General features: G+C 40.5%; 1 protein-coding gene across 4 annotated transcripts in view; it reads left to right on the forward strand.

Annotated features, from left to right (window-relative positions):
• The first annotated feature begins 14,277 nt into the window (after positions 1 to 14,277).
• Positions 14,278 to 26,272, forward strand: part of LOC124269406 (b(0,+)-type amino acid transporter 1-like) — a 65,738-nt gene continuing 53,743 nt past the window's right edge. For 2 of the 4 annotated variants that reach the window (XM_046704411.1, XM_046704412.1), the window contains exons 1-9: positions 14,278 to 14,443; positions 18,868 to 19,041; positions 20,646 to 20,747; positions 21,079 to 21,318; positions 22,302 to 22,427; positions 22,927 to 23,026; positions 24,338 to 24,382; positions 25,113 to 25,236; positions 25,773 to 25,876. In XM_046704411.1, coding sequence (XP_046560367.1) covers positions 14,428 to 14,443; positions 18,868 to 19,041; positions 20,646 to 20,747; positions 21,079 to 21,318; positions 22,302 to 22,427; positions 22,927 to 23,026; positions 24,338 to 24,382; positions 25,113 to 25,236; positions 25,773 to 25,876 — 1,031 coding nt within the window. In that variant the 5' untranslated portion in view covers positions 14,278 to 14,427. The remainder of the gene's footprint in view (positions 14,444 to 18,867; positions 19,042 to 20,645; positions 20,748 to 21,078; positions 21,319 to 22,301; positions 22,428 to 22,926; positions 23,027 to 24,337; positions 24,383 to 25,112; positions 25,237 to 25,772; positions 25,877 to 26,272) is intronic. The other 2 variants (XM_046704413.1, XM_046704410.1) reach the window with 2 other exon arrangements.

Below are 26,272 nucleotides of genomic sequence, written 5' to 3' on the forward strand. Positions count from 1 at the left end.
AATAACCAAACCATCCTTATAAGTAAAGGTCGGGTGACTGATTATATGGTGGCGGTCTAAATAATCGAGTTGGATCAGACAATGCAGTGATCAACAACATAGGTAACGATCTACGCTATTGGAATGCGATGACATGCGATGTGTCAACCAAGTCAGCGATCCTGACCACCCGATCCCGTTAGTCGCCTCTTACGACACGCATGGGTTACTGAAGATCAATTCTAACCCGGATCTTCACGGGTCAATAAATTCAGGGACCACGTGGTTGTATAGCTAAACAATAAGTCTAAGGAAAAAGACCATAATTAACATTATTTTGGACAATAATGGAGTAGTCATGTATAATTACAAATGAAAATACAACTTTGCAATGATGTAGCTATAAATCATAATATATTATCAATGTTCAAACGCGGACTCGGAAGCAGGGTCAAGTCACATGCCAGTCAGTGTTACGCTGTGAGGTTTGATGAAAGGTGTCCAAAGAAGCGCACGTAAAATATTACCTAGTGAAGCCTTCGTCTGCTTCGTTTGAAGCGCCGACCATGTGGTACCTTTATGGAACCTCTTAATATATTCAGTATTCAGGCTTTTTTAAAACAATCTGTAATTCCGACAGTGAACACGTAACAAATAAGGGTTTTTAAACCATTACAACACAAAAACAAAAATCGTGAAATTTAAGACTTTAATTGTTCGGTTCACATTTCTGTCAATATCTCTGAATCTGTGATCGACCATGTGGTGCCTTTACCAGTAGCCTTCCCCCATATATTCAAATTTAATGTTACCCTTAAAACTGTTCCCTGTTGCATGGTTGAATATGTTAATTTATGAGTTCAATAAAATCTTTTTGTTGAAAGTTGAGTTAAATTTATCAATAGATTGTCACGTTGTGTATACTAATAGGACTTTGCTTCTTGGGGATATGCAAGACACTTTGTTCATACGTATTTAAAGGCATATTATTCGTATTTACCTGCAGAAACATCAGCCCTGTATGATACAACCATCACTGACTGGGGCTCTTCTGTGAAACTTGTCCTCAGTGATTTGTCACTTTCATCATTAGCAAGGGTCGAGAGGAGCAAACTTAGACAAGAACACAAAGTTAAGCAGTACGCAGCTGAATGTACGAGCCTTTAGACGTATTTTATACGTTTGTGACAACTAATTTTCCCAATAACCTGAATGATGCATTTTTCAGCTTCTTGCATAGTTACCAAAATTCGTGACGAATTGGACACTCTTTTCTCAAAACATTATGCTTCGCAAACAAATTGAAATGAAATGTATGTACTAACTTCCAGAAACGACAAGTGTTTTACAGTGGGCATCAGACATTGTGTTCTTGAGGGATAAACTGGTTTCTCTTGAACCATAGACGTTCGGCACTTAACACTGCCCAAGTATCTTTCGGTTCCTCTTAATGACAATGCATGAGTAGTATTGGCTTTCAATTTTCTCACATCCAATAACCCTTTCAGTGTTTTCATCTTATGGCTTTCATCATATAATTTCACTAGCTAAAGACTGGTTTGAAGAATAGTTGTCATGTACAGTTTTGATGGTTTTCTTGCCTTTCAGAAGCAATTCCAAAGCAAAGTGTTCTTCCTGCAAGGTTTTGTGGCAATTTCAGATATTTCAACGCAGAATTTATCATTTGGTTCCATCCGATTCCAATGACCGCCTTTTCCCGTCCACAAACTAGACTCACGGTCTCAAAACAAACATCTGCATTTACTCTTGGTATTTAATATTCATGGGATTCGTTCAGTTTCAGGGTTACATCATCATCATCTGAGAGACATCCTGCAACATCTCGTTTCTTTTTACAGAATGGGCTCTTGATCTGGATACTTCCTTTATCACAACAATCACAAGATATTCCATCAGGTGTTTTACGAAAAAGGTAGTATCTGAATTGTGTACGACGGCTCTCACGAATCTGGAAATTATCATGAGCAATGTTCATGTTAACAACCGCTGTAGTGCTCTCTTGCTTGTTTCTCATGGCGCGATCACACTTGGTGGCTTCATGTATGGTTAGCTGGATGGTATACAGACCCGTACCAGTTATATTCGAACACTTCACGTAACTTCCATAGACTTACATGTTAATTTAGTGTGGAATAAATAATTTTCATGAACTTAATTTTCGTATGATCCAAGTCAAATTTTGTACATTTGTGAGGAATTATCTTACCTACAATCACATCATTTCTGTTTAATGTTCCGTTGCTTAGTTATCGAATGACAATAATTTAATCAGCATATTAACTCCTATGCCGTGACCCCTTATGGGATTTTGCATTGTGGAACTATACGTAAGTTGATAAAATGTGATGTCATTAGATAAATAGTGGTCGGAAAATTGAACTGAAATTAAGTGCGCAGAGCAGAGATGATTTCAAATTTGCCTGTCACATTTTACAAAGATCTATCCAAAACTAACCTCATGAAAATTATTTATGCTACACTGAAATAACATGTAAGTCTATGGACTATAACTGGCACGGGTCTGTATATTCTTTATCAGACTTTGCGATGGACAGTGACGTACGGTACACACGTCTTGGTTTCGAAGGTGTTTTTCGTCCGCTTCTGAAAGAAAACCATAAGTTTCCAGACGCTTGTTTAACATGGTGATCCATGTCAAAACATGTACCAACAATGCGCTCAGTAAATTTGGGAATATTCTTCTGGAAGGGTTTCGGATACAAACGATTATGGGCCCGGCTCTCTCTCGTTTGGTGGAGGGGCATGTATAGGCTGCCCCCTTGACAGTGCATGCAAATATTTTTTTCTTCATGTAATTTATTAACCTTTGAAATTTTCTCTTTGTTTTATTTGTGGAAAAATCAATTTCGTTCACCTCCTTCGTTTCTATCTTTTGAAAGTCATAGAACAGCATGCAATAAGCCTTCTTGTGCGTTACTGGACAGCTACTTCCATGGCAAAGATTATCCCCAACATGACTTTGCTGAATGAGTCTTACAGATGGACACAACATTTTCAATGAAAATATGTGCACAAACCTACCTAACTATTGCCATGATCAATGTTTTCAAATAAATAAATATTTCTGATCTTTTAACTTTCCAACGCAATGTTGGACGTACCAAACAATTCACTGAGCATCATACTGTCAAGCCCTACCCTCGACATATTGCCAGAGGAAAACTACAGTGATGTGCCATAATTATGGCAAAACTTAAGGGAGAGTAGAAATTAAAGCTTACTTACCCCTAAAATACTCTTTGAATGCCTAATACTTTCTGATGTGACCTTTATGTATCCTCGCAGCTCTTGGAATAGATGAGTATAGTGCCTGAATATAATGCAGAGGTATTGACTGCCATAGCCTGAGAATCTGCTGTTCTCCTCACCAGGCGTTCTCAAAACAGAAATTTTGTTATTTTTTTTTCTCAAGAACAATTTGACTCTCATCACCAAATGTCATTTTACACCAATTGGTTTGAGTTTTCCAATGAAAATGTGTCCTACACCATGACACTCTCTTGGCTCTGTTCACATGTGGCACCTGTCAATTTCTTCCTCACTAATCTTTTCCTGTAATTCAGCTTGTGGAGATGTCTTTGAACAGTTCTCTTACATACTTTACTTGGTAATGCCTCATTTACACTGTATGCTTCACTGCGGCATGGTATCTCAGTGGGCTAGCACGGTAAAACCAGCTTCAGTCTGGGCTAGTACAAGCAGCCGCACCTATACATACACACGCATGCACGTAATCATAAGAGCGAAATATTGTCCAGCGCGACGTTAAACCCAATTTCACCTCAACTCACCTCACCTCATTTACAATGTACTTGTAATATCCCCAAATGATCCTCTTCTGTTGTTTTTGATATTTCTCTCAAGTGCCCCGTCTCTGGAGAACTGGATGCCTACCACTGGGAATGTTCTCTTCATTATTCTCCACTTGAACTCTCTTTAAAGAACAAATAATGTTTGTTTTTTGTACTCTGTTAACTATTACATATGAAAGATTTGTGGTTAGTCTTATGCGGAACACCAAATTCATTCTTAAAAAACTTGTGGTTAATTAATACCCAGCGATTAAGAGTTGCCAAAAAGTCGCCTGCTTCACTCTCGCCCGCCAACGAAAACCACAGACAGGTTACGTAACTCTGTCGCCAGAACACTGCAGTGACGTCATATGAGGAACGATTTTCAGTTAGTTGTATAGAAAATGTGTAGCAAGCTCGTCATTTTGATGATTTCTCGACATCAACGAAGACATGCCGAATCGTTGCGTTGTCGACAATTGCTCCTAGGGGTCGGGCGATGGTGTCACCATGCACAGATTTCCACAGGACCCCGCAGTTCGTGCTAAATGGGTTGTTTGTGAGTGCCAAGCGAGCGTTGTGGAAGCCTGGAACGATATCTTACTTGTGTTCAGATCGCTTCACGGAAGTAAAAGAATCAAAACTACTTACTAGTTGTAATAAAATATGAATATGATTGATGACCAAAAAGATTTTCCTCGACACAACTTGGAACATAACGATTTATTCCTCGGAAGCAAGGTTGTGGTCGAAGTGACAATAATATTGTAAGTAGTATTATATTGACACCCACCTCGCTTCCACGAGAGACATTGTTATGTTATAAGCTATGTCATGCAAAATCCTATTGGCCATCAATCAAATACATATTTGACTACCAGTAGAAAGTAGTTTGATTTTGTAACTCGGTGAAAAAAACCTAAATAGCATTTATTCTCAGACTGGCGGATGTTAGCGACAGGGCGCCGCCATTTTTGAAAATCGTAAAGTCACGGGCTAAAGTCTGTTAGAATTATTGAGATTATGGTTTGTTTCCATCAAGTTAGAAAATCAAAACTACTTTCTACTCGTAGTTAAATATGTATTTGAATCATGACCAAAAGGATTTTGCATGACACAACTTATAACATAACAATTTCTTCCACGGAAGCGAGGTCGGGGTCGAAGTCACAATACTGCGCGATAAATTTCTTGCTACATTCACGTGGTTAACGTCCACTCACCAGTATGTAGATACTAGTCAATGTACGTCTTTATATTTGGTCTTATTATCCTAATTAATTTATTATCATACTTGTATGCATTTTGAAACTAAATAAAAAGCAGACGATCTGCTGATACTTATAGTGAATTTATAACAGGACTGTAATATCTAGACATTTTATAGTTTGCCAATGTGAATCATAATTCGCACACACGCCCTAGTGTATGTTGTCTGTCTCATTACACTTCACGGCGAAAACAATGATTCTGTTGAATGCTAGGACAAATGAATAAAAACAAAATATAATATTAAAATTAAAACAGATTAAAGTTATAGGAACAATGTCAGGCTATTACCTTGTTCGAGGAATGTATCCATCTATATCTACAAAAACGAGTGATATGCCATACATCTGCAGCTGTTCCAAGTGATGTGTCTTTTAACAGTCTAATATACGAAAAAGTGACATATCGTTTCAGGTATTTCACATTGGTGTATAGTCTCATTGGCCACCCAAGATAGCACACCTGGCAACTAATTGCATAATGTCCGCCTTTCTTTAAAAAAAGTAATTTATTTAGCCAATAATGAGCAATCAATCAATGTATTGGCGGTTAATCCTTTGAAAGAAGGACGTTGTTTTTTCGCAGACACAGACACGACAGAGTGTATTCAGTATAGATTAGTAAATCTACATACATAAACACTATTTTTTGACAAATCTGCTGTGCAAGATAAAAATAATTAATCAATCAGCGTTATCAGTTAATCCTTTGATCGATGTTTATAATGTTGAGCATTTACTCCAGACACAAAAAATGTCAAATGGGAACCTTTGTCGGGTAATCTAAGTGATGTTACCACTAATTATACCTGTTATAAATTCACTAACTTACAATCAAGTGAATGATGACAAATAACATGTGTAGGTTTATACCACCTTACACGGGTTACAACTAGGGAGTATTAATTGCTGTATTGCATTCAATTTTAATTGCATGTGAAAACTTATGGGCCGACACTGTTTTGAGAATGCAAACAGAACTTCATTGTTGCATATAAGCATTTTCTGTGTTCTAAAACTACATACTAGATTCTTCTAGCAATGGCAAAGTAGGGTTGTTTAGTTTACAGATTCAAATAAATCAAATGTCATTTTTTAATATCATACGTAAGAGACGTCATATTTTACATGACATGATAAAATATCGAGGTAAAAAAAACACAGAAATGGGATCAATTGGGATCAGTCATTAAACCGTCCAGGCATTAGAAAACCTGAAAAAGCCCACACTGCTTTGATACTTTATTACAATCAGACAAGAACTACCGGGGATATTTTCAAGTAAAGGCATCTGATGGGCATCCACCCTTCTTAATGTCGCACTGTTTAGGTTGAAGAAATTAACCGTAACCGTGATGAGCGAGGCTGATCATCGTTTTCGCTATCACTAGCGTCTGGCTCGAACAAATAAGGCCTAGCGACACCAAGCGATTTTGACAGAATCGTCTATGAAAACAAATTGTAACTCGGAAACTAGGCAAAGCAGGTGACAAAATCAAATGACAGTAGATTGTGAGAACATATAGCTTTCATTTTTCACAACAGTTGTCACGATTTCAGGTTTATACAAACCTGTAAACAAGATAATTTACCCCCTGAAATGTACTTGAATTCTGCATCAGCCCTCATATCTATTCGTCATATGACGTCACAGAGATGCGCCGCTCTGATTGGTTGAAATTTCGTTCGCGGGTGAGAATTGTGCACTGTTGTCAAAAAGGTCGATTTAAGTTAATTAAAGATCGAAATGAGTAGTTTTAATGACGGGGTTTCATTTATAATAATGCCAATTAGTGATTTATGTCCCCCTAGAGTATATGTGATCTTTAAGAAACAGGCAATGGTGGTTTGACCCCTCTGGTCGGCATCTGCAATGTCTGCCTGATTACATCCAGCTAAATGCATCTCAAAAATGATTTTCCTGACCTCCTCTTAGGTTTTCTTTTTCCGTCCAATTTTGAAAAAATGACCTTGAACTTGTTTATATGAAGCAGACGACGAGAGTTACTCCCCCTACATGTGACCCCTGAAAATGTACTCTGAAATTTGACCCCCATCATTTTGTACATTGAGCGCCAAGCATTTTAACTTGACCCCAACCTATTACTCACCGCTGCCCTGCGGCCGTTGTATTACATGATTATGACACATCACTGCATTATGACTGACCTCTAATCTACCTCAAAACTGGGATGACAGAGGTCAGAATATTTATTAGTGGAATGGACTCGTGGAGATTCCAGTTGGAACTGGACAACTCATGCTTGTAAAAGGTGACTAACGGGATCGGGTGGTCAGGCTCGCGGACTTGGCTGGTTGTCACATATCATCGTATCCCAGTTGCGTAGATCAATGCTCACGATGTCAACCACTTGGTTGTCTGTCCTAGACTCGATTATTTACAGGCTGGTGCCATATAGCTGGACTATTGCTGAGTGTGGCGTTTAACAAAAGAGTACAGTTATATTGCTTTAAATACGTTTGGCCAAACCAGAAACAAACTCCATTCGGTCAGACAATGTCCTTGAATTTCAACTTTGCCAGGGAATTGAATTGATGCCTTAAATTCAAGTCCCAAAATGTCCCACACTATTTCAAATTTCAGAAACCAGGAACAATTTCAATTTCGTTTATGAACACTATTTTATCCAGGTTGTTCAGTTCCAGGAACATGTTGAAGAACGTGGCAACTCTCGGTGGAACTTCTGTACAGTAACCATCATGTAGTACATATAATCAGGTGTTTTCCCTCCATTCGTGACATCAATAAATTTCGTCAGCTATTCAAAAATGAACCGAAATAATGTGAGCAGCCTCCTACCAATAGGGATTAAACGTTTAATTTAAGATCAAAGATAGATGCTGCCACAAGATGGTTCCAAAATAGGAGAGGAACCAGTTGAATGTCTTTCAGAGTTGGTTAACTCATTTTGAAGTCAAAAACTAAAACGGAAGATGGAAATATACCCATATTGTGACAGCCAGATGTCATTCAAAGTTTCACTTTCCCACTGGAAATGTTTGTAGTTGTTGCCAGTGGCAAGACCTAAAAACCATAACCATCTTCTATGTCCATTTCTGGTGTCCCCCGCCGTGATATTGCTGGAATATTGCTAAAAGCAGCGTAAACCCATACTCACTCACTCACTCATTCGAAAAGGTATGAAACGTTGTTTGCCACGGGAACCACTAAGGTCTAAGGATTTGATTGTTGTTCTAAAATCCTAGAAACAGCCCGAGATTAGTTCGGTCGAAATATTTCAATTTTATGTTATACACTTGGAATGCCTAATACTGCCCCTTTTGTAGGATAAAATATTTTTCGTTGGTTCGATAAATTTTTCGTTGCTTTGAGTATTTTCTGTTTCTGAGTTGAAATTTCGTGTTTTTGAAAGAAATTTGAATCAGCGAGAAAATAGTTGAAGCAATGAGAAAATTCTAAAAATTTAAAGTTATTACACGAATTGAAGTAACGAGAAAATACTAGAAGCAACGAGAAAATACTCAAAGCAACGAGAAAATAATCGAAGCAACGACAAAATATTCAAGGCAACGAAAAGATTCTTTGAAGAAATATTTTATCGTACAAATGTGGCGGCATTAGGTTTTCTTAATGCACCACTATCGAACATAACAAACAACGTATGACACATGACATAGGCTCCCCCTTCTTCAAGATCGTTATGCATATGAATCAGAATTTCTACTTGGGTCGTCAAATTCAAAGCAAGGAATTAGACATTTTGTAATCGACTCGGCTCTTGGCAGCTATTTCTTGTGGATGTGGAGGGTGTTTGTCGCTTATATTAGCAACTATGGCACCATTAAGGAAAAACAAGTTTTTTAGATAATCAACCTCTTTGTTGCATTGAGTGCGACACCGAAAGGCACTATCCATAGAACTTGGTTTTCCTTCATCTATACAACGTCTAAAATGCCTCTCAAAGAAGTTATAGCACCATAATATTGATACCAGGGCGTATCGCGGTTATAGCATTATTGACTGTATTGTTACCTACAGCTCCAGCACTGTTCATACTAGTGTTGCAAAGATTCAGGGCCGTGAGTAGTTGTCTTTCAGCACAGCACTATTGATTCTATTGATACAGCCATAGCACTATTGATACTAGTTTTACTAATGACTATATATCACTGTTGATACTTTTGTTAAGGTTAGCCATAGCACTATTGATACTAGTGTTACTAATGGCTATATATGACTGTTGATACTTTTGTTAAGTTCAGCAATAGCACTATTGATACTAGTGTTACTAATGGCTATATATGACTGTTGATACTTTTGTTAAGTTCAGCCATAGCACTATTGATACTAGTGCTGCTTATGGTTATATCAGTTCGATCAGTTCATCGGTTTCGGTTTTACTTGATCGATAATCGTTGCTAATCGAGGCTTGCTGCCAGTGGTGCTGTTTAACATTCACCTGGGCCCAGTTTCACAAAGCTCTCGTAAACCTAAGATCTCGTAAGTTTTCTCGTAGCACTCATACCTCCTATACTGTAACATAGGAGGTACGAATGCTACGAGAAAAGTTACGAGATCTTAGGCTTACGAGAGCTTTGTGAAACGGGGCCCTGGTTTGCATTTCAACGTAATCAACAGACACGCACCAACAGACACGCACTACGAGAAAAGTTACGAGATCTTAGGCTTACGAGAGCTTTGTGAAACGGGGCCCTGGTTTGCATTTCAACGTAATCAACAGACACGCACTACGAGAAAAGTTACGAGATCTTAGGCTTACGAGAGCTTTGTGAAACGGGGCCCTGGTTTGCATTTCAACGTAATCAACAGACACGCACCACGGATGACAGTTTTGATATCAGAGAGTTTGTTCGACAATGTGTCTTTCTTAGTGAGTTACGGTGTTACATAAACATTCAGTGTTTACTCCTTCGCACAGGCAGTGTTGTCGATGTTTGCGAAAGGGCTTAATATGTGATATATTAAATAGCTTCACCAGCATTCACGGGAGGTTGAGTACACAAACACACGCCGCATACATTCGACCAAGTCGAACTAAGTGATGTTGTTATTCATACAGCGCAACATTGTAGGCTTCATCCTTGGAATTTGAAAACGGTAAACACATGTCGTTATACTGTGACTCATAAAATATATTTAGAAAACATGGAAGCTGTAAATATGTTTGATCAAGTGGTTTAAATCTTAATAGGACACGTCTGATTCCGTTTTTGCGAAACCACTTCTTACCATCACATAAGATATCCACTCGCATTTGTTAGGTTGCAATTGATTTTTTATGGTATCAAACCAACTCTTGATCATGGGAAGAGGTGGTCAAACTGTCTAAGACAAGCAATGCCAGAGACTAGGTTGCACTGAGTCAGATTCGAAAATATGCCGTCCAGTCAAGTGTCACTAATGGCGAGTTACATTATCTCCTACGTTAGGGATAGATACAGATGGCGTCTGGGCCAAGGACATTTATCACTACAGAATGGAGATACGCCAGATGATCGAATACGCCCTGAGAGATGTTTAGATAAACTTAAGAAAAATACTGTAGGAACCACTGCTCTACGTGAAGCCAGGCTTTCGTTTTGTAACATGGTGAAGTAAATATTTACCATTAATAAAACAGAGATGTCAGTCACTTAATATCCTAGATGCCAGCTTTGCGAATATCAGTGCATGCGTCGTAGAGCACACATGACCTTTTGTCATTGTCGCAAAAAAACAAACATTTTGGAATGAATCGCACTTTAACATGTTTAGATCTCTTTCAATGCAAACACCTTCCAGAAAAGACAGAAAGAGTATATGTTCAGTCTGAGCAAACAGTTGATGTCCTAAATATAGCGCTGCCCAATCGTACCCGAGTACCTGCATCACTGAAAAAGGATCACCAGGCTGGAGTGAGAAGAAAAGACCACGTCGTGTCTCGACAAATTCGTGTTCGTGTTTATACGATACATACTATTCACACTTTGCTAAGGATAAAATCATGGATTCAACAGAAAACTATCACGTGGGGTCAAATTTGGTTTAAATACCTAACCTTATTGTAAGCATGGATCCTAGGTTTCAGTATGTCACTGCATCTTGTGGATCACATACCTCCTATTGACATGTGTTGTTTATTTGTCAATGACTCGTTCAATGATTTGCAAAATGGTTGATTGGCACCATGAAAACCATTTTTATGGTTACTCGTATATCAAGTGCATAAGGTTAGCTTAAAGTGACGTTTTGCCTAATGAGGGGTTACCATATTATTATTCATCCAGTTTTAAATGGATACAATTTCAAATTATATGTCTACGTTTAAGTAAAGTTGTCAATTTTTGTGATCCTTAGCAAAGTGTGAGTAGTATACACAGATTCCCTTGATATTCCTTGTGTCCAGGGTATCAGTTTGTAGTCCGCGCATGCTCCTTTATAAACAGAAATGAAACATACTCTGTGCTGCCTTGCGGGGCCATCTCCTTTGTGTACCTCAGAATCTGCTAAGCTAATGTTGAACGTTGTCTAAGCATAGCTGTATAGCCAGACCAGTATCAATAGTGACCGAGCCGAAAATTGCAGGGGTTTCAATAATGTTTAAGCTGTGAGCCACACCAGCATTAATGGTGCGATAGCTGTAGCAGAAATCCGCATCAGTAGCAATGAAGCTGTATTACCAGTATCATTAGTGCTAGGCTGTAGGTACCCTTTGCATCAATAGTGCTGTAGCTGTAAATAACCCTATATCAGTGGTACTATGGCTGAAATTAGCCCCTGTATCAATGGTGCTGCAGCTGTAGGAAACGCTGTATCAATAGTGCTGCAGCTGTAGGAAACCTTGTATCAACAGTGCTGCAGCTGTAGGAAACGCTGTATCAACAGTGCTGCAGCTGTAGGAAACCTTGTATCAATGGTGCTGCAGCTGTAGGAAACCTTGTATCAATAGTTGCTCAGCTGTAGGAAACCTTGTATCAATGGTATAGGAAACCTTGTATCAGTAGTGATGCAGCTGTAGGAAACGCTGTATCAATAGTGCTGCAGATGTAGGAAACCTGTATCAACAGTGCTGCAGCTGTAGGAAACACTGTATCAACAGTGCTGCAGCTGTAGGAAACCTTGTATCAATGGTGCTGCAGCTGTAGGAAACCTTGTATCAATGGTTGCTCAGCTGTAGGAAACCTTGTATCAGTGGTATAGGAAACCTTGTATCAGTAGTGATGCAGCTGTAGGAAACCTTGTATCAATGGTGCTGCAGCTGTAGAAACTTGTATCAACAGTGCTGCAGCTGTAGGAAACGCTGTATCAACAGTGCTGCAGCTGTAGGAAACCTTGTATCAATAGTGCTGCAGATGTGTAGGAAACCTGTATCAACAGGGCTGCAGCTGTAGGAAACGCAGTATCAACAGTGCTGCAGCTGTAGGAAACCTTGTATCAATAGTGCTGCCGGTGTAGGAAACCTGTATCAACAGTGCTGCAGCTGTAGGAAACGCTGTATCAACAGTGCTGCAGCTGTAGGAAACGCTGTATCAGTAGTGCTGCAGCTGTAGGAAACCGTGTATCAATGGTGCTGCAGCTGTAGGAAACCTTGTATCAATGGTGCTGCAGCTGTAGGAAACCTTGTATCAATAGTGCTGCAGCTGTAGGAAACCTTTATCAACAGTGCTGCAGCTGTAGGAAACGCTGTATCAACAGTGCTGCAGCTGTAGGTAACCTTGTATCAATGGTTGCTCAGCTGTATGAAACCTTGTATCAATGGTGCTGCAGCTGTAGGAAACCTTGCATCAATGGTGCTGCAGCTGTAGGAAACCTTGTATCAATAGTGCTGCAGCTGTAGGAAACCTTTATCAACAGTGCTGCAGCTGTAGGAAACGCTGTATCAACAGTGCTGCAGCTGTAGGAAACCTTGTATCAATGGTGCTGCAGCTGTAGGAAACCTTGTATCAATAGTGCTGCAGATGTAGGAAACCTGTATCAACAGGGCTGCAGCTGTAGGAAACGCTGTATCAACAGTGCTGCAGCTGTAGGAAACCTTGTATCAATAGTGCTGCAGATGTAGGAAACCTGTATCAACAGGGCTGCAGCTGTAGGAAACGCTGTATCAACAGTGCTGCAGCTGTAGGAAACCTTGTATCAATACTGCTGCCGGTGTAGGAAACCTGTATCAACAGTGCTGCAGCTGTAGGAAACGCTGTATCAGTAGTGCTGCAGCTGTAGGAAACCGTGTATCAATGGTGCTGCAGCTGTAGGAAACCTTGTATCAATGGTTGCTCAGCTGTAGTAAACCTTGTATTAATGGTGCTGCAGCTGTAGGAAACCTTGTATCAATGGTGCTGCAGCTGTAGGAAACCTTGCATCAATGGTGCTGCAGCTGTAGGAAACCTTGTATCAATAGTGCTGCAGCTGTAGGAAACCTTTATCAACAGTGCTGCAGCTTTAGGAAACCTTGTATCAATGGTTGCTCAGTTGTATGAAACCTTGTATCAATGGTGATGTAGCTGTAGGAAACCTTGTATAAATAGTGCTGCAGCTGTAGGAAACCTTGTATCAATGGTGCTGCAGCTGTAGGAAACATTGTATCAATGGTTGCTCAGCTGTAGGAAACCTTGTCTCAATGGTGCTGCAGCTGTAGGAAACCTTGCATCAATAGTGCCGCAGCTGTAGGAAACCTTGTATGAATGGTACTGCAGCTGTAAGAAACCTTGTATGATGGTGCTGCAGCTGTAGGAAACCTTGTATTAATGGTTGCTCAGCTGTAGGAGACCTTGTATCAACAGTGCTGCAGCTGTAGGAGACCTTGTATCAATAGTGTTGCAGCTGTAGGAAACCTGTATTAATTGTGCTGCAGCTGTAGGAAACCTGTATCAATAGTGCTGCAGCTGTAGGAAACCTGTATTAATAATGCTGCAGCTGTAGGAAAACCTGTATCAATAGTGCTGCAGCTGTAGGAAAACCTGTATCAATAGTGCTGCAGCTGTACGAAACCTGTATCAATAGTGCTGCAGCTGTAGGAAACCAGTATCAATAGTGCTACAGCTGTAGGAAACGCTGTATCAATGATACGATTTATGTCATATCTACTACAGTAACAACTCAATTACACCCACGTTCGCAACCTAGCTATGTACTTCATCTATTTGGTACTTCGTATCCTATTTACGTCATCTTGTTCGTGATATGTGAAGTAAGAAGATCCAGCTCTTCACTTATGAATACCTACATTGTAAACATGGTTTGGCCTCATTTTACAACAAGGCAAACATGTACATGGACGAGCTGCGAGCAAGCGTCCCGGTCTCCAGTCTAAACACAGGTACAACAGGACTACACAGAGGGATACATACGTGTGTGTGTAGCTGTTACTATGGATACGGACAAGGGTAAGTATGGCTGTACTCATACGATAACATACCAAACCATATTATGGTAATTTGAGCTCCGTGAAACCGTGTGTCTACATTCAACGTCATGTCTGAAACAACGAGATTGCCATTCGACAACTGTCAACGTCTGTCTGCAACCTTCTAGAAGCTGATACACAACCGACGTCTATAAACGTCAGAGAAATGACGTTACGCTATGACATTAACAACTAAAAATGTAAATATGTTTGACCGCCATAAATTACGATAACTGTTATCGTATGTGTATAAACCGCTTGACTGTCGAAGACCTCTAACAGAACTGTGTTCAAGTGTTGTTTTCTTGTGTTTAACGTTGCACTCAAACAACATTCCAGGTATATGGCAGGTCTGTAAATAATCGTGTCTTGACCAGACAATCCAGTCAAAACATTACATTAGGATGTCATATTGGCCATTGAAGATATACACATGAATATCTACTGTAAGGTGAAGATCCCCCTTTGTATCCCCTGTGATGAAAGAATCACGGTCAAGCATGTCCTCCTTGACGGTGCTGAATTTACCAACACAATGGAAAAGTATTTCAATGTCAAAACACTGAAAGATCTTTTTAGTGTTAATTATCATTTAATCATTGTATTTTAAAAAGAAATAGAGATGGTAGATAATGTTTGATTAACGTTGTGTAAGTAGATAATTTTTTATGATTGGTAGTAAAAATTAACAGCTGAGATTGTTAGTGGATGTATCCTCATTGGAGCTAAAGTATTGTGACATTATTGTCATCCTGAGAGGATACGTAAGTCCCAAAAGCATTAAAGTAAATTTGAACCTACTACTATGTCTAACCGCAGTATATTTGTTATATTAGTTTATGGCTAGATTGTCTAAAATGCTGGTAGCTGATCGGATGGTGTAAATCCAGCTAGGGTCCATGCAGGAAGCAAATGTACTGTAAGTCCCCATGGTCCCTAGTATGGTGATCTACCTTCAGTTGTTGGCAGTCTATAGCCTGTTTTAATATTGTATATTATTCTATAGTAAAAAGGTTTTAGATTTCTATCTGTGATATTCTAGTTGTTTTTACTGTCCTTAGTTGGCAGGTTTTTATGGTTTAACTTTATGTATTAGGAATATATAACTTGTTTAAGCTGAAATATGGCAAATGTGACGTAAAATCTTAACTCACTCACTCCCCATACGGAGAGACATGCGGTTTTACCAACGTACTGTGTGTACACACCACTGAACGTTTTCCAGGTGTATATACATGTATAAGACGTTTAAATGTGGTATTTGTTGTTACCCTGCCCGGCGCGCAAGATATACAAAAACGTCCCGCCGGCTCGTCGTCAGCAATATGCTATCTGATAGGGCCATCACAATACAGGAGTCCAGACTTGAACAAAGCAGTCACACACACGCATGCACAGACACGCACGCGCGAACGGACACACACGGACGCGCAAATGAAACACAAACTCTGTCGCTTTCATGTTCAGCTTGACATATAGGTAGACGCGGATCTCAGTCTTTCGAGCAAAGACATCAGTATTTACAGATCCTTATGAATATCCCATTTACAAAAGACCTTTGTACATATTGGTACATCTGTCCACATAACAAGCTTAATACTCAGTGACCTTGGCCGGAACCACGTGTTTCTTTCGTGGCCACGTGACGTCATGGGTATTATACTGACATTGTTACATTGAATAACCCGTCTATCACTACATCATAAACCTTCAACCTAATATTTTGCATACCATGACGGTGTGTAACCAGTTTTTAAACTTGGTTCGTTTGATTTTTGTAACGCCAATGTCACCGCCGAATAAGACGTCTATGACTACACCACAAAACCTTAACTTGATATTTTGCATACCATGTTTTAAAGCTTGGTTCGTTTGATTTGTGAAACGCCGGTATCACCGCCGAATAAGACGTATGTCACGAAACGACGAACCCAGCAAAGCTTCTTAAAGTAGAACAGTAAGGGATTGTCTAGGCTGGATACGTTTTGCATGTCATGTAAGTAACCGAGTCCAGGTCAAGCAAACAATGTTTTATGTTTGTTTTGTTATTTTGTATTCATGTTATGAGTGAACGTACATGCATTCAGGTACATACAATCAGAAGAGTTCCATGGCCTGAATACATGTTCTCTATTTAAAGTACATTTTGCGACAAGCATGTTATATTCATGGAATGAATAACCGTACAAGCAGTTGGGTACAGTTAAACATACATTCAGCAAAGTCCCAGGGCCTGATCATGAATACATGTTCCTAGAATAAATTACGACTCGCCTGATGGTTTGCCTTTCACGTTACAGATGAAAAAATATTTCACATCTATAAATGATTTCAAAGGCTAACCAACCACAAAGCAACAACTATCAATTCAAGACACCTGTTTGAGCACCGGGTGTCATCACTGATGTTCTCTGTTTCATTCACAGTTTTTCGACTGTGTGTAATCCTGTCTTTGTTGTCGGAGTATTGAGACCGGGTATTCAATGGCTTTAGAAGGGCTGTGTTTTGTGCAAGCCGTTGGCAGTTATACCAGCGGAAACATACCAGCGCCTTGAGCATGCACCAGTTCCGTGGATATGTGCGCTATAAATATACTATAATAAAAAGTTATGAGCCACTGAATATATTGAAACCATGCTGTTATTATATTTTACATCGACAAGTTCTACATCCCGAGTCGTGTCTCAAATAATTTATTTAGTGTTAATAAATAGTTTTCTCGTGAGAACACATATTGCACCCCGGGATTTACAACCGCCGTCCAGTGAGATGTGTTTGTTTGCAAGACAACCCGCTCAGGTTACAGTATATGGGCTAAAACCACGTATCCTTTCAGAACATAGAAACGGCTATTAGTTTCAAACGGACATCATCTTGATGAAATGTTGTTGTTTTTATGATTACCAACAATTTTCACAGTTAACACTTTATGAACTAAAGTCACGTATCCATTCCAAATACAGTAATATTTTAGTAACAAACTTGCGTTACATGTATGAAATGCTATTTTATTTATGGTTACTAACAATTTTGTCGTCAAGAATTATGCCGAAAATACCAATTATATCTATTGTCATTTTGAAAACGCTGTTTTTTTCTGTTTGGGCGTGTCCCTTGTTCCCTTGTCTTTGTAAACATAGTCTGTCAAAATAGACAGATTTTTGGTTTTGTTGCTTAACGCCGCAATATTCAAGCTATATGACGGCTTTCATTTAAACAACTGATTTCGTATTAAGTTTAATTTTTCCGGTCCCTTTCTACCGGAGTTATCATGTTCCCTGTCCATGGTGTCCTTCACCCCTTATATCGTCCACTGTGACGAGGCGATTTTAACGTTGAGAGTCAGTGGTGACAAACTGTAGCGCTGATCTTGACGTGAGTGATATGAGGTGATGTTGGAGCGATTCCAGCCTAAGATACGTCCCCATTCACTCAAGGTGGTCCGACCCGGTGACCTGGCCGATGGCGTCCCTTCGTGTCCAGACAATACCAATCACAGGTTTGTCTGGTTCAGACTTGCCGTGGAAATTTATAAAAATAACTATTGATAGTTTTATGTTGAATGAATTGAATGAACATATTTTAGTTTGGCTGATCATTGTACTTTTGTTACAAGTCTAATTGGATATGGAGATTTTCTCAAACTAAGGAAGCATCTTAATTCAAACTTTGCATAGAATATCCCCCAAACACAACAATAAAAACGTCTTTAGACACTGAACCGCCACTATGGAGCTGATGTCATTCACGTTGCGTCCACTTGGGAACCTTTATGGAGTGGGAGATAACTCATTTGTACTGATGGTGTCAATCACTGGAATTTGAGTGAGTGAGTTTAGTTTTACGCCGCACTCAGCAATATTCCAGCTATATGGCGTCGGTCTGTAAATAATCGAGTCTGGACCAGACAATCCAGTGATCAATAGCTTGAGCATCGCTCTGAACAATTGGGAACCGATGACATGTGTCAACCAAGTCAGCGAGCCTGACCACCCGATCCCATTAGTCGCCTCTTACGACAAGCATGGGTTACTGAAGATCAATATTCTAGCCTGGATCTTCACAGGTACACTGGAATGTGAGGATCCATTATATGGCAGTGTTTAAGGACGACAACCAAGCAGTCTAACACCCTACCTCTTCAGATTGTGTTAGGGGCGGTGGGGTAGCCTAGTGGTTAAGGCGTTCGCTCGTCACGCTGAAGACCCGGGTTCGATTTCCCACATGGGTACAATGTGTTAAGCCCATTTCTAGTGTCCCCAGCCGTGATATTGCTGGAATATTGCTAAAAGCGGCGTAAAACCAAACTCACTCACTCACTCAGATTGTGTTAATGTAAATACATCTACACCCACTCTTAAGCACAAACATAGCAAATACATTAGTGAAAAACACTACTTCCAGATTCAACGACACCAGACAAGGTGTCTCTATCAGACATGGAACTGCGACAACGGACACCCGAGGACACTCCAGAGGAGACTGAACCTCAAGTTGAAACTGACACATCGAAGTTAACCCTGAAGAAAGAGATTGGTCTGTTTAGTGGGATAGCCTTTGTAGTTGGATCCATTATTGGTAAGTTCGGTGGAACAGGTACCATAAATGGAAATGCCGCAGTTGATTTCAAGGGATGAATTACCAGTACTGATTGACTGTCATTTGAAAGGAAGGGATTGCCATTATCAGTAGACGGGAAGGGAGAGGAGAGGGTCCAGACGGCATAGGAAGGGATTGCCATTATCAGTAGACGGGAAGGGAGAGAAAAGGGTCCAGACGGGATAGGAAGGGATTGCCATTATCAGTAGACGGGAAGGGAGGAGAGGGACGGGATAGGGTCCAGACGGGATAGGAAGGGATTGCCATTATCAGTAGACGGGAAGGGAGAGGAGAGGGTCCAGACGGGATAGGAAGGGATTGCCATTATCAGTAGACGGGAAGGGAGAGGAGAGGGTCCAGACGGGATAGGAAGGGATTGCCATTATCAGTAGACGGGAAGGGAGAGGAGAGGGTCCAGACGGGATAGGAAGGGATTGCCATTATCAGTAGACGGGAAGGAGAGGAGGGTCCAGACGGGATAGGAAGGATTGCCATTATCAGTAGACGGGAAGGGAGAGGAGAGGGTCCAGACGGGATAGGAAGGGATTGCCATTATCAGTAGACGGGAAGGGAGTAGAGAAGGAGAGGGTCCAGACGGGATAGGAAGGGATTGCCATTATCAGTAGACGGGAAGGGAGAGGAGGGTCCAGACGGGATAGGAAGGGATTGCCATTATCAGTAGACGGGAAGGGAGAGGAGAGGGTCCAGACGGGATAGGAAGGGATTGCCATTATCAGTAGACGGGAAGGGAGAGGAGAGGGTCCAGACGGGATAGGAAGGGATTGCCATTATCAGTAGACGGGAAGGGAGAGGAGAGGGTCCAGACGGGATAGGAAGGGATTGCCATTATCAGTAGACGGGAAGGGAGAGGAGAGGGTCCAGACGGGATAGGAAGGATTGCCATTATCAGTAGACGGGGAGAGGAGGGTCCAGACGGGATAGGGAGGGGCCATTATCCAGACGGGGAGGGAGGATAGGAACGGGATTGCCATTATCAGTAGACGTGAAGGGAAGGGAGAGGGAGACGGGATAGGAAGGGATTGCCAGTCAGTAGACGGGAAGGGAGAGTAGAGGGTCCAGACGGGATAGGAAGGGATTTGGAAATGATTGTGAACGGATGGCAGGGAAGGGATTGGATGGGATGCGATAGAAAATGGGAAGGGAACGGAACGAAATGGGAAAGGATGGAATAGGAAATAGGATGGCATGATATGGAGTAGGAAAGGAAACCAAGGGGTTGGATTGAAGAAGAAAGAAATGAGATGCAGTAGGAACTGCGATGAGGTGACTCACAGAGTGGGGCGTGAGAGTTGTCAGTGTGCGGAAAGGGAAGGCACGAAAATATATATGACTCACCGTCAATCGTGGCGTGATCATTAAAAGGTAAGGAGGTAGAAAACAGAAGGGAAGAGGATTGTGAATTATCTATATAACAAAGTGTGGTCAATAGAAGCTGGTGGTGGTGCTGGTACTCGTGCGTCTGTGTGCGTGCAAGCGTGTATTTTTGTTTGGGAAGGGGGTAGCGGTGTGAACCTGTCCATGATTAGGTTATTCTGAACGTACAAAGCTTAAATATTTTGTAGGTTCTGGTATCTTCATCACTCCCCAAGGAGTCTTGAGGAACACGGGCTCAGTGGGTCTCTGTATGGTGGTTTGGTCTAGCGGAGCTGTCCTCGCTATCCTCGGTAAGTACGACGTTCGGTTTGCTTGATAACTCCACAAGTACAGGCGTGGATGTAGAAATTATTCGAATGTGTAAACTAACTCAATGCTTCTGATTTTTAACACTGATTGTTTCATGGCAAATATCAAGTACAAAGTTCCAGGGTCACAAAATCTTTTAACGTATTTATGGTATGACGCGACTAGGGATCGAACACCAACCTTCCGCTCAACAGGAGTGCGGGTTATCCACTAGACGCTATAGCCGGCCTCTTAAGCAGTTAAGCCATAGAAAATCTTATGTACCTCCAAGGAAACAAAATGTTTTTATTCACCCATTTTGTGACCTTTCAGGTTCACTTACCTTCACTGAGTTAACATCGGTCACACGGACATCGGGAGGGGAGTATGCAGTGTTGATGAAAACATTCGGCCCTATCCCTGCCTTTATGTTTGTATGGGCCATCGAGATCGCCAGGAACCCAGCGTCCAGAGCTGTGCAATGTCTGACGTTCGCCGAGTATTTCTCCACTTTACTGGAGCTGTGTGGATCTCCTGAAACGCCAAAGAAACTCATAGCGATTTGCGTACTTGGTAGGTCAGTTTGTTTGGCAACTCTCGGACTCACAGTTATTGTATAGGCAGCAAATCGGTTTCTGCATCTATATATCCCACCCCAAAACATTCCAAGACTCAACTTCGTGAGAAGCTCAATGGGAGTTAACACATATATTGCAAGCACGACCACAGACAGTCGATGCTGGTTACCATCTTGAAAGAGTTTTCCTTGCACTGCTCAGAATCTGAAAGGCATTGTCCAAATAAATGCCTCACGGGCAATTGCCTGCTTGGTAAAACTAGATCCCTAGGGATAGCGATGGTTCTCGTGACCATCTTGAATGAGTTGCCAAACACGATGGACAACGTTCTAGAAAGGAACTGAACAACAAAATACCCCTTTCACGGTAAAGATATAAAATATGCATGTATGTATTATGACATCCTCGATAATCTCCTGGGTATACGTTACGATTACTCTCCACTATACCCTGGATGCATCCACGGCTTGGCCCCATAATTATATTACCTCCCTTGGCTGGCTTTTTATCCAATCAGGTGTCTACGCTGGGAAGTTGAACGAACCAATCACAACTCACTTTCGCGTCTTAAATTATCTAACCGTTTAAACATGGCAACACAACTGATGCAGAGGTACTCTGAAAGAGGTAGAAGGAGTTCTTTTACATATTTTTTTAAAGTTTCAGATCTGTCAATTTGTCAGTATTATTTCCCAAAAATCTGAGTGGCACTGCGAACAAACCTTCGCGACTGCGACCTCTATCTTTGTTGACACTGGCAAGCTCGGATGTAACGGCGGCTTCGCTGATTTGCTACTGTGTGAGTGCGGAGCCAGCAAAGGGAGGTAATAAAATTATGGGGCCAAGCCGTGGATGCATCGGGGGTATAGTGGAGAGTGATCGTATGGTATACCCTGGAGGTTATCGAAGATGATATTATGAGAGTTCGAGGTCAGATTCCAGCTTGCACCTGTACGTGACCTTACATCTCTTGTCTAGTTCTTCTGGCCATCACCACCTCCTACAGCGTGAAGCTGTCGGCACGGATACAGGTCTTCTTCACTGCTGCCAAATTGGGAGCTCTCGTTGTGATCATCATAGGAGGACTGGTCAAAATTGGACAAGGTAAGAAAGAGGGTAGATATTGTCAGTGGATGCTTGCAGCAGAAGAACGAATGAGGTATCACTCTGAACAGTATTACATACATATCGCGGGATGTAGGAAGAAGGGGCGATGAGACGCAGGTCTCAGTCCAGATTCAGATGATACTGAAACTGTTTAGAATGAATACTTCTCAGAGCTCACTAGCGATTATCCATTATTCGTTCTATTTCGAATTTTCAAATTATTTACTCGATACTTTGATTATTGTCTCTTAATATTGATTATTTGCTCGAATGATTTAGTTTTTAAAATGAAGTTGACATAATTTTAAAATAATAGAAGTAACGACAAAAACCTCAAAATTTCGAGAAAATAATGTAAATGTCAAAATAGTCGTTTTGAAAAAAGCGCAGTGTGGACAAAAAACCCATGAAGTAATGATGAGTCAATGGTTGCAACATAGTTAAATGCTCATGAAACAAAGGATATAGAACATTTATATAAGTCCTTCTCTTTCAGGCACGTTATCTGAGTTACCAACTGGGTTTGAGGGTACTGTGACTGTGGTTTCGGATATCACTCTGGCGTACTACTCGGTCATGTTTGCATACAATGGATGGTAAGTGATGGTAGACTATGTCAGAAACGGTGCTGGGTATGTGGTGGCGTGTTGGTTTGTCACTTAACTGAAACTCGTGTGGGTTGATACAACAAGTCATCCTGACCCGAGCTTTTGATTATGTTCACAATATCACAACATAATATGTCGATGTATAGGTCATATATTTAAATTAATAAATCTTATCTCTGTTGTTATTTACCCTCCCAGATGCATTTGTCCATGATAATACTCCACCATATAATTTCCTTTTGTCTCGTAGAAGATGTCTAAACCACCACAAGATATTTTAAGAATATGTCTGTAAATGACATACACATGAATGAGAAATAGACACTTCTCCTTAGAAGATCGTTTCAGATATACGGCGTAAAACTTAAGCTGTGTTTGTGTTTACAAGTTATATTTTAACTGCTTCTGAACTGATGTTAGATGCATGATTAGGGATATAATGAGACTTGAGGAATACCAAATAAACACAAGTTATGGATAACAATTTTAGTGTTAAAGCGACGTTTCGGTATAGATCCTATTGCGGTAAGCAAGCGATCCTTCACCCTACCCATGTATACTTAATCCTGTACAATTCCACGTCATGTATTTTCTGTTATTACGTATTCATTCCCAAGTTAATAAAGTAGTTCACTGGAACTCAGACCGTAAAACACTTGGTATGAAACCAACAAACAACCAGGCAGTGGGGTATAATTAACAACCGTATCCTGACTGGACAACGTTACTAAGGTCTATACCGAAATCATTATAGCCTGAAGTTACCAATCATAAAGAGTTTCAACGCTCCTCGTCCCCTGTTGATGTCATCCTGCTCATGTTAATCTCTTTCATGTAGGGCAGTTATTGTTAGTGGTAAGCATTCACCACCAAGTATTATCCTGTGCAATGCTGAGATTGTTCAGTCTATCTTGATAAAAAAAGTCTTCCTTATAGTACATGAATTAATTTGTCATCTATAAATTATGGATTTTGTAATCCGTCAGTTCAAACAACTGCTTGGCAAACAATTCATGTTGAAGAGTAATATTTCGAAAAGGAATATGAACCATGCTTTTATTTGAACATACATAGCATTTTCAAAACATAATAAATCAACAGCAAAAAAGAGTATACCTTTCGGACAGCCAAAGTTACCAGTACATAACCTCTTTGACATGTACTCAAACTTTTATGAGATATGGTTCAGACACGAAACATGAGACTTTTTCAACAATAATTATATATTCATGTGTGTTTAGTCAGCATACGCACATATGTTGATATGGAAGAAATCATATGCAATCTTTGTCTTTCAAGGAACAATGTGAACTTCTTGATAGAGGAGGTGAAGAATCCACAAAGGTAGTCATGTTTACCATTGTGCTATCGAACTAATCCGATAAGCTTCTTTTCACAATGTGAAAAATATGCAAATGAGAACACCAAACAAGAACTTCCTTGATAAGGTTCAGCATGATGCCTACTTTCTTAATAAGGCTATTGCTCAATGGTCCCCATGAATACTGAGATGGATGTTTCCATTAGGTAAGTGCGAATGTAAACAAACATGGGGCAGTTCACTCAGGCATTGTATTCCTTCGCGATATATAATGTTGATTTAGTGATTGAAAATATAAGCTTCGACCGCCGCCATAAAGCTTGAATATTGCTGAGTGCGGTGTTAAACAACAACCAACCAATCAACATTAAGCTTCGATCATTTTGAGAATGACATTATGTGATTAAGATATATTTACAATCGTGTGGTGCACTTGTTATTTCATGAATATACTTTTCAAATCAAAAACTCACTTTCACTTTTTACACAAAATATGTAATATTGGACTATTAATCATTATGGAACCTACCGTTTTAGTCTTGACTTAGATCCAGGGATAAAACTTCATGGTCCGAAGAGACACCTTGTCGTAAATATGGATGAGCATTTCGCTTGTTTGGAAATATCTAAAACTGTACAAACTTTAAGATAACACTCCTACCTAACGGTACATCATTCTGCAAGAGAAACTCTGTAGTGGAACACTGAAGTTGATATCATTTTCTTTAAATAACTGGCGTCCTTAACATCCAGAAACGGCCCATTGTCGAGTATCATCGGTGTGTCGATAGTCGCTGTTGTCTACATCCTCACCAACATCTCCTATCTTGCTGTCATGACCCGTCAGGAGCTGTATCAGTCATCGGCCGTGGCACAGGTACATTTATTGAAAGATGGGATCCATCAATACTGGTATTGATCATAATCTGGAGTTGATTTTCTGACAGGTTTTGATGTTAGCTAATGATTAAACCAATGAATGAATGTCCATGTGTTTTGTTAGCATGCACACTGTGCATACAAGTGGCCAGTAGTCTTCTTGTCCACCAGCTGCGTGCCTTCGGTGCGCCAGGAACCTAAGATGTTTTATTCGAATGCCAATTCTCCTTGATAACGTTAACACATTGTCATACATGTTGATCATAAACCTTCGGTGCGCCAGGAACGTAAGATTTTATTGTCATACTTGCTCTCATTGATTGCACATTTCTGGCTTTACCACTGAACTGATCTCTGTGGCATAGCAGTTACAATGTTGAGACTTGCGTAAGAACAACATACTCACTTAAGCTTAGCCAGCACCCTACACAAGGGTTTCATCAAAGTGGTATTGGTCCAGGATGAGCATCCCACTGGCCATTCCCCGCGCATCAAACTGGCAAACGTTAAACCCAACTCACTGTTTCCAACCAGACCTGGGGAGACAGGGTCCTGGGTTCAGCCTCCTGGATTATCCCGATCTCTGTCATGATGTCTGTGTTCGGCAGCGCTAATGGTGGAATGGGAACAAATTCTCGGTGAGTAGTTCATTATGGGAAATGTCAGAAAGGTTTGTAATGCTTATGAGTCAGCAACATTTATGCACCACAAAGTTATTTGTCGAGATACGAGTAACCTTTCGATACGTTGATGCAAGAATCTTATTTTGTATGATACGAATTGAACATGATCAGGGCTGATACTGACCCTTTTGGCTGAAAAGATGTGCAAAATGTAAAACAAGATTCCCTTTGCTCAAAGCTCAGGTCACGAATCAGTTGAAGTTAAGCAACGTCGTGCTTGGACAGTCCTTGGATGGATGACCGTGTTTGGCAGCTTGATTCTTGAGAGTTTCTAGGACTTGAGTCCTGCCCCACAACGAAGCACATGTGACACATATGGTCCCACCTTAGGCAAGAGAGTTTGTTCAAAAT

The sequence above is a fragment of the Haliotis rubra genome, unplaced genomic scaffold (genome assembly GCF_003918875.1).
Source record: "Haliotis rubra isolate DU_JTF1 unplaced genomic scaffold, ASM391887v1 Scf1447, whole genome shotgun sequence".
Lineage (NCBI taxonomy): Eukaryota > Metazoa > Mollusca > Gastropoda > Lepetellida > Haliotidae > Haliotis > Haliotis rubra.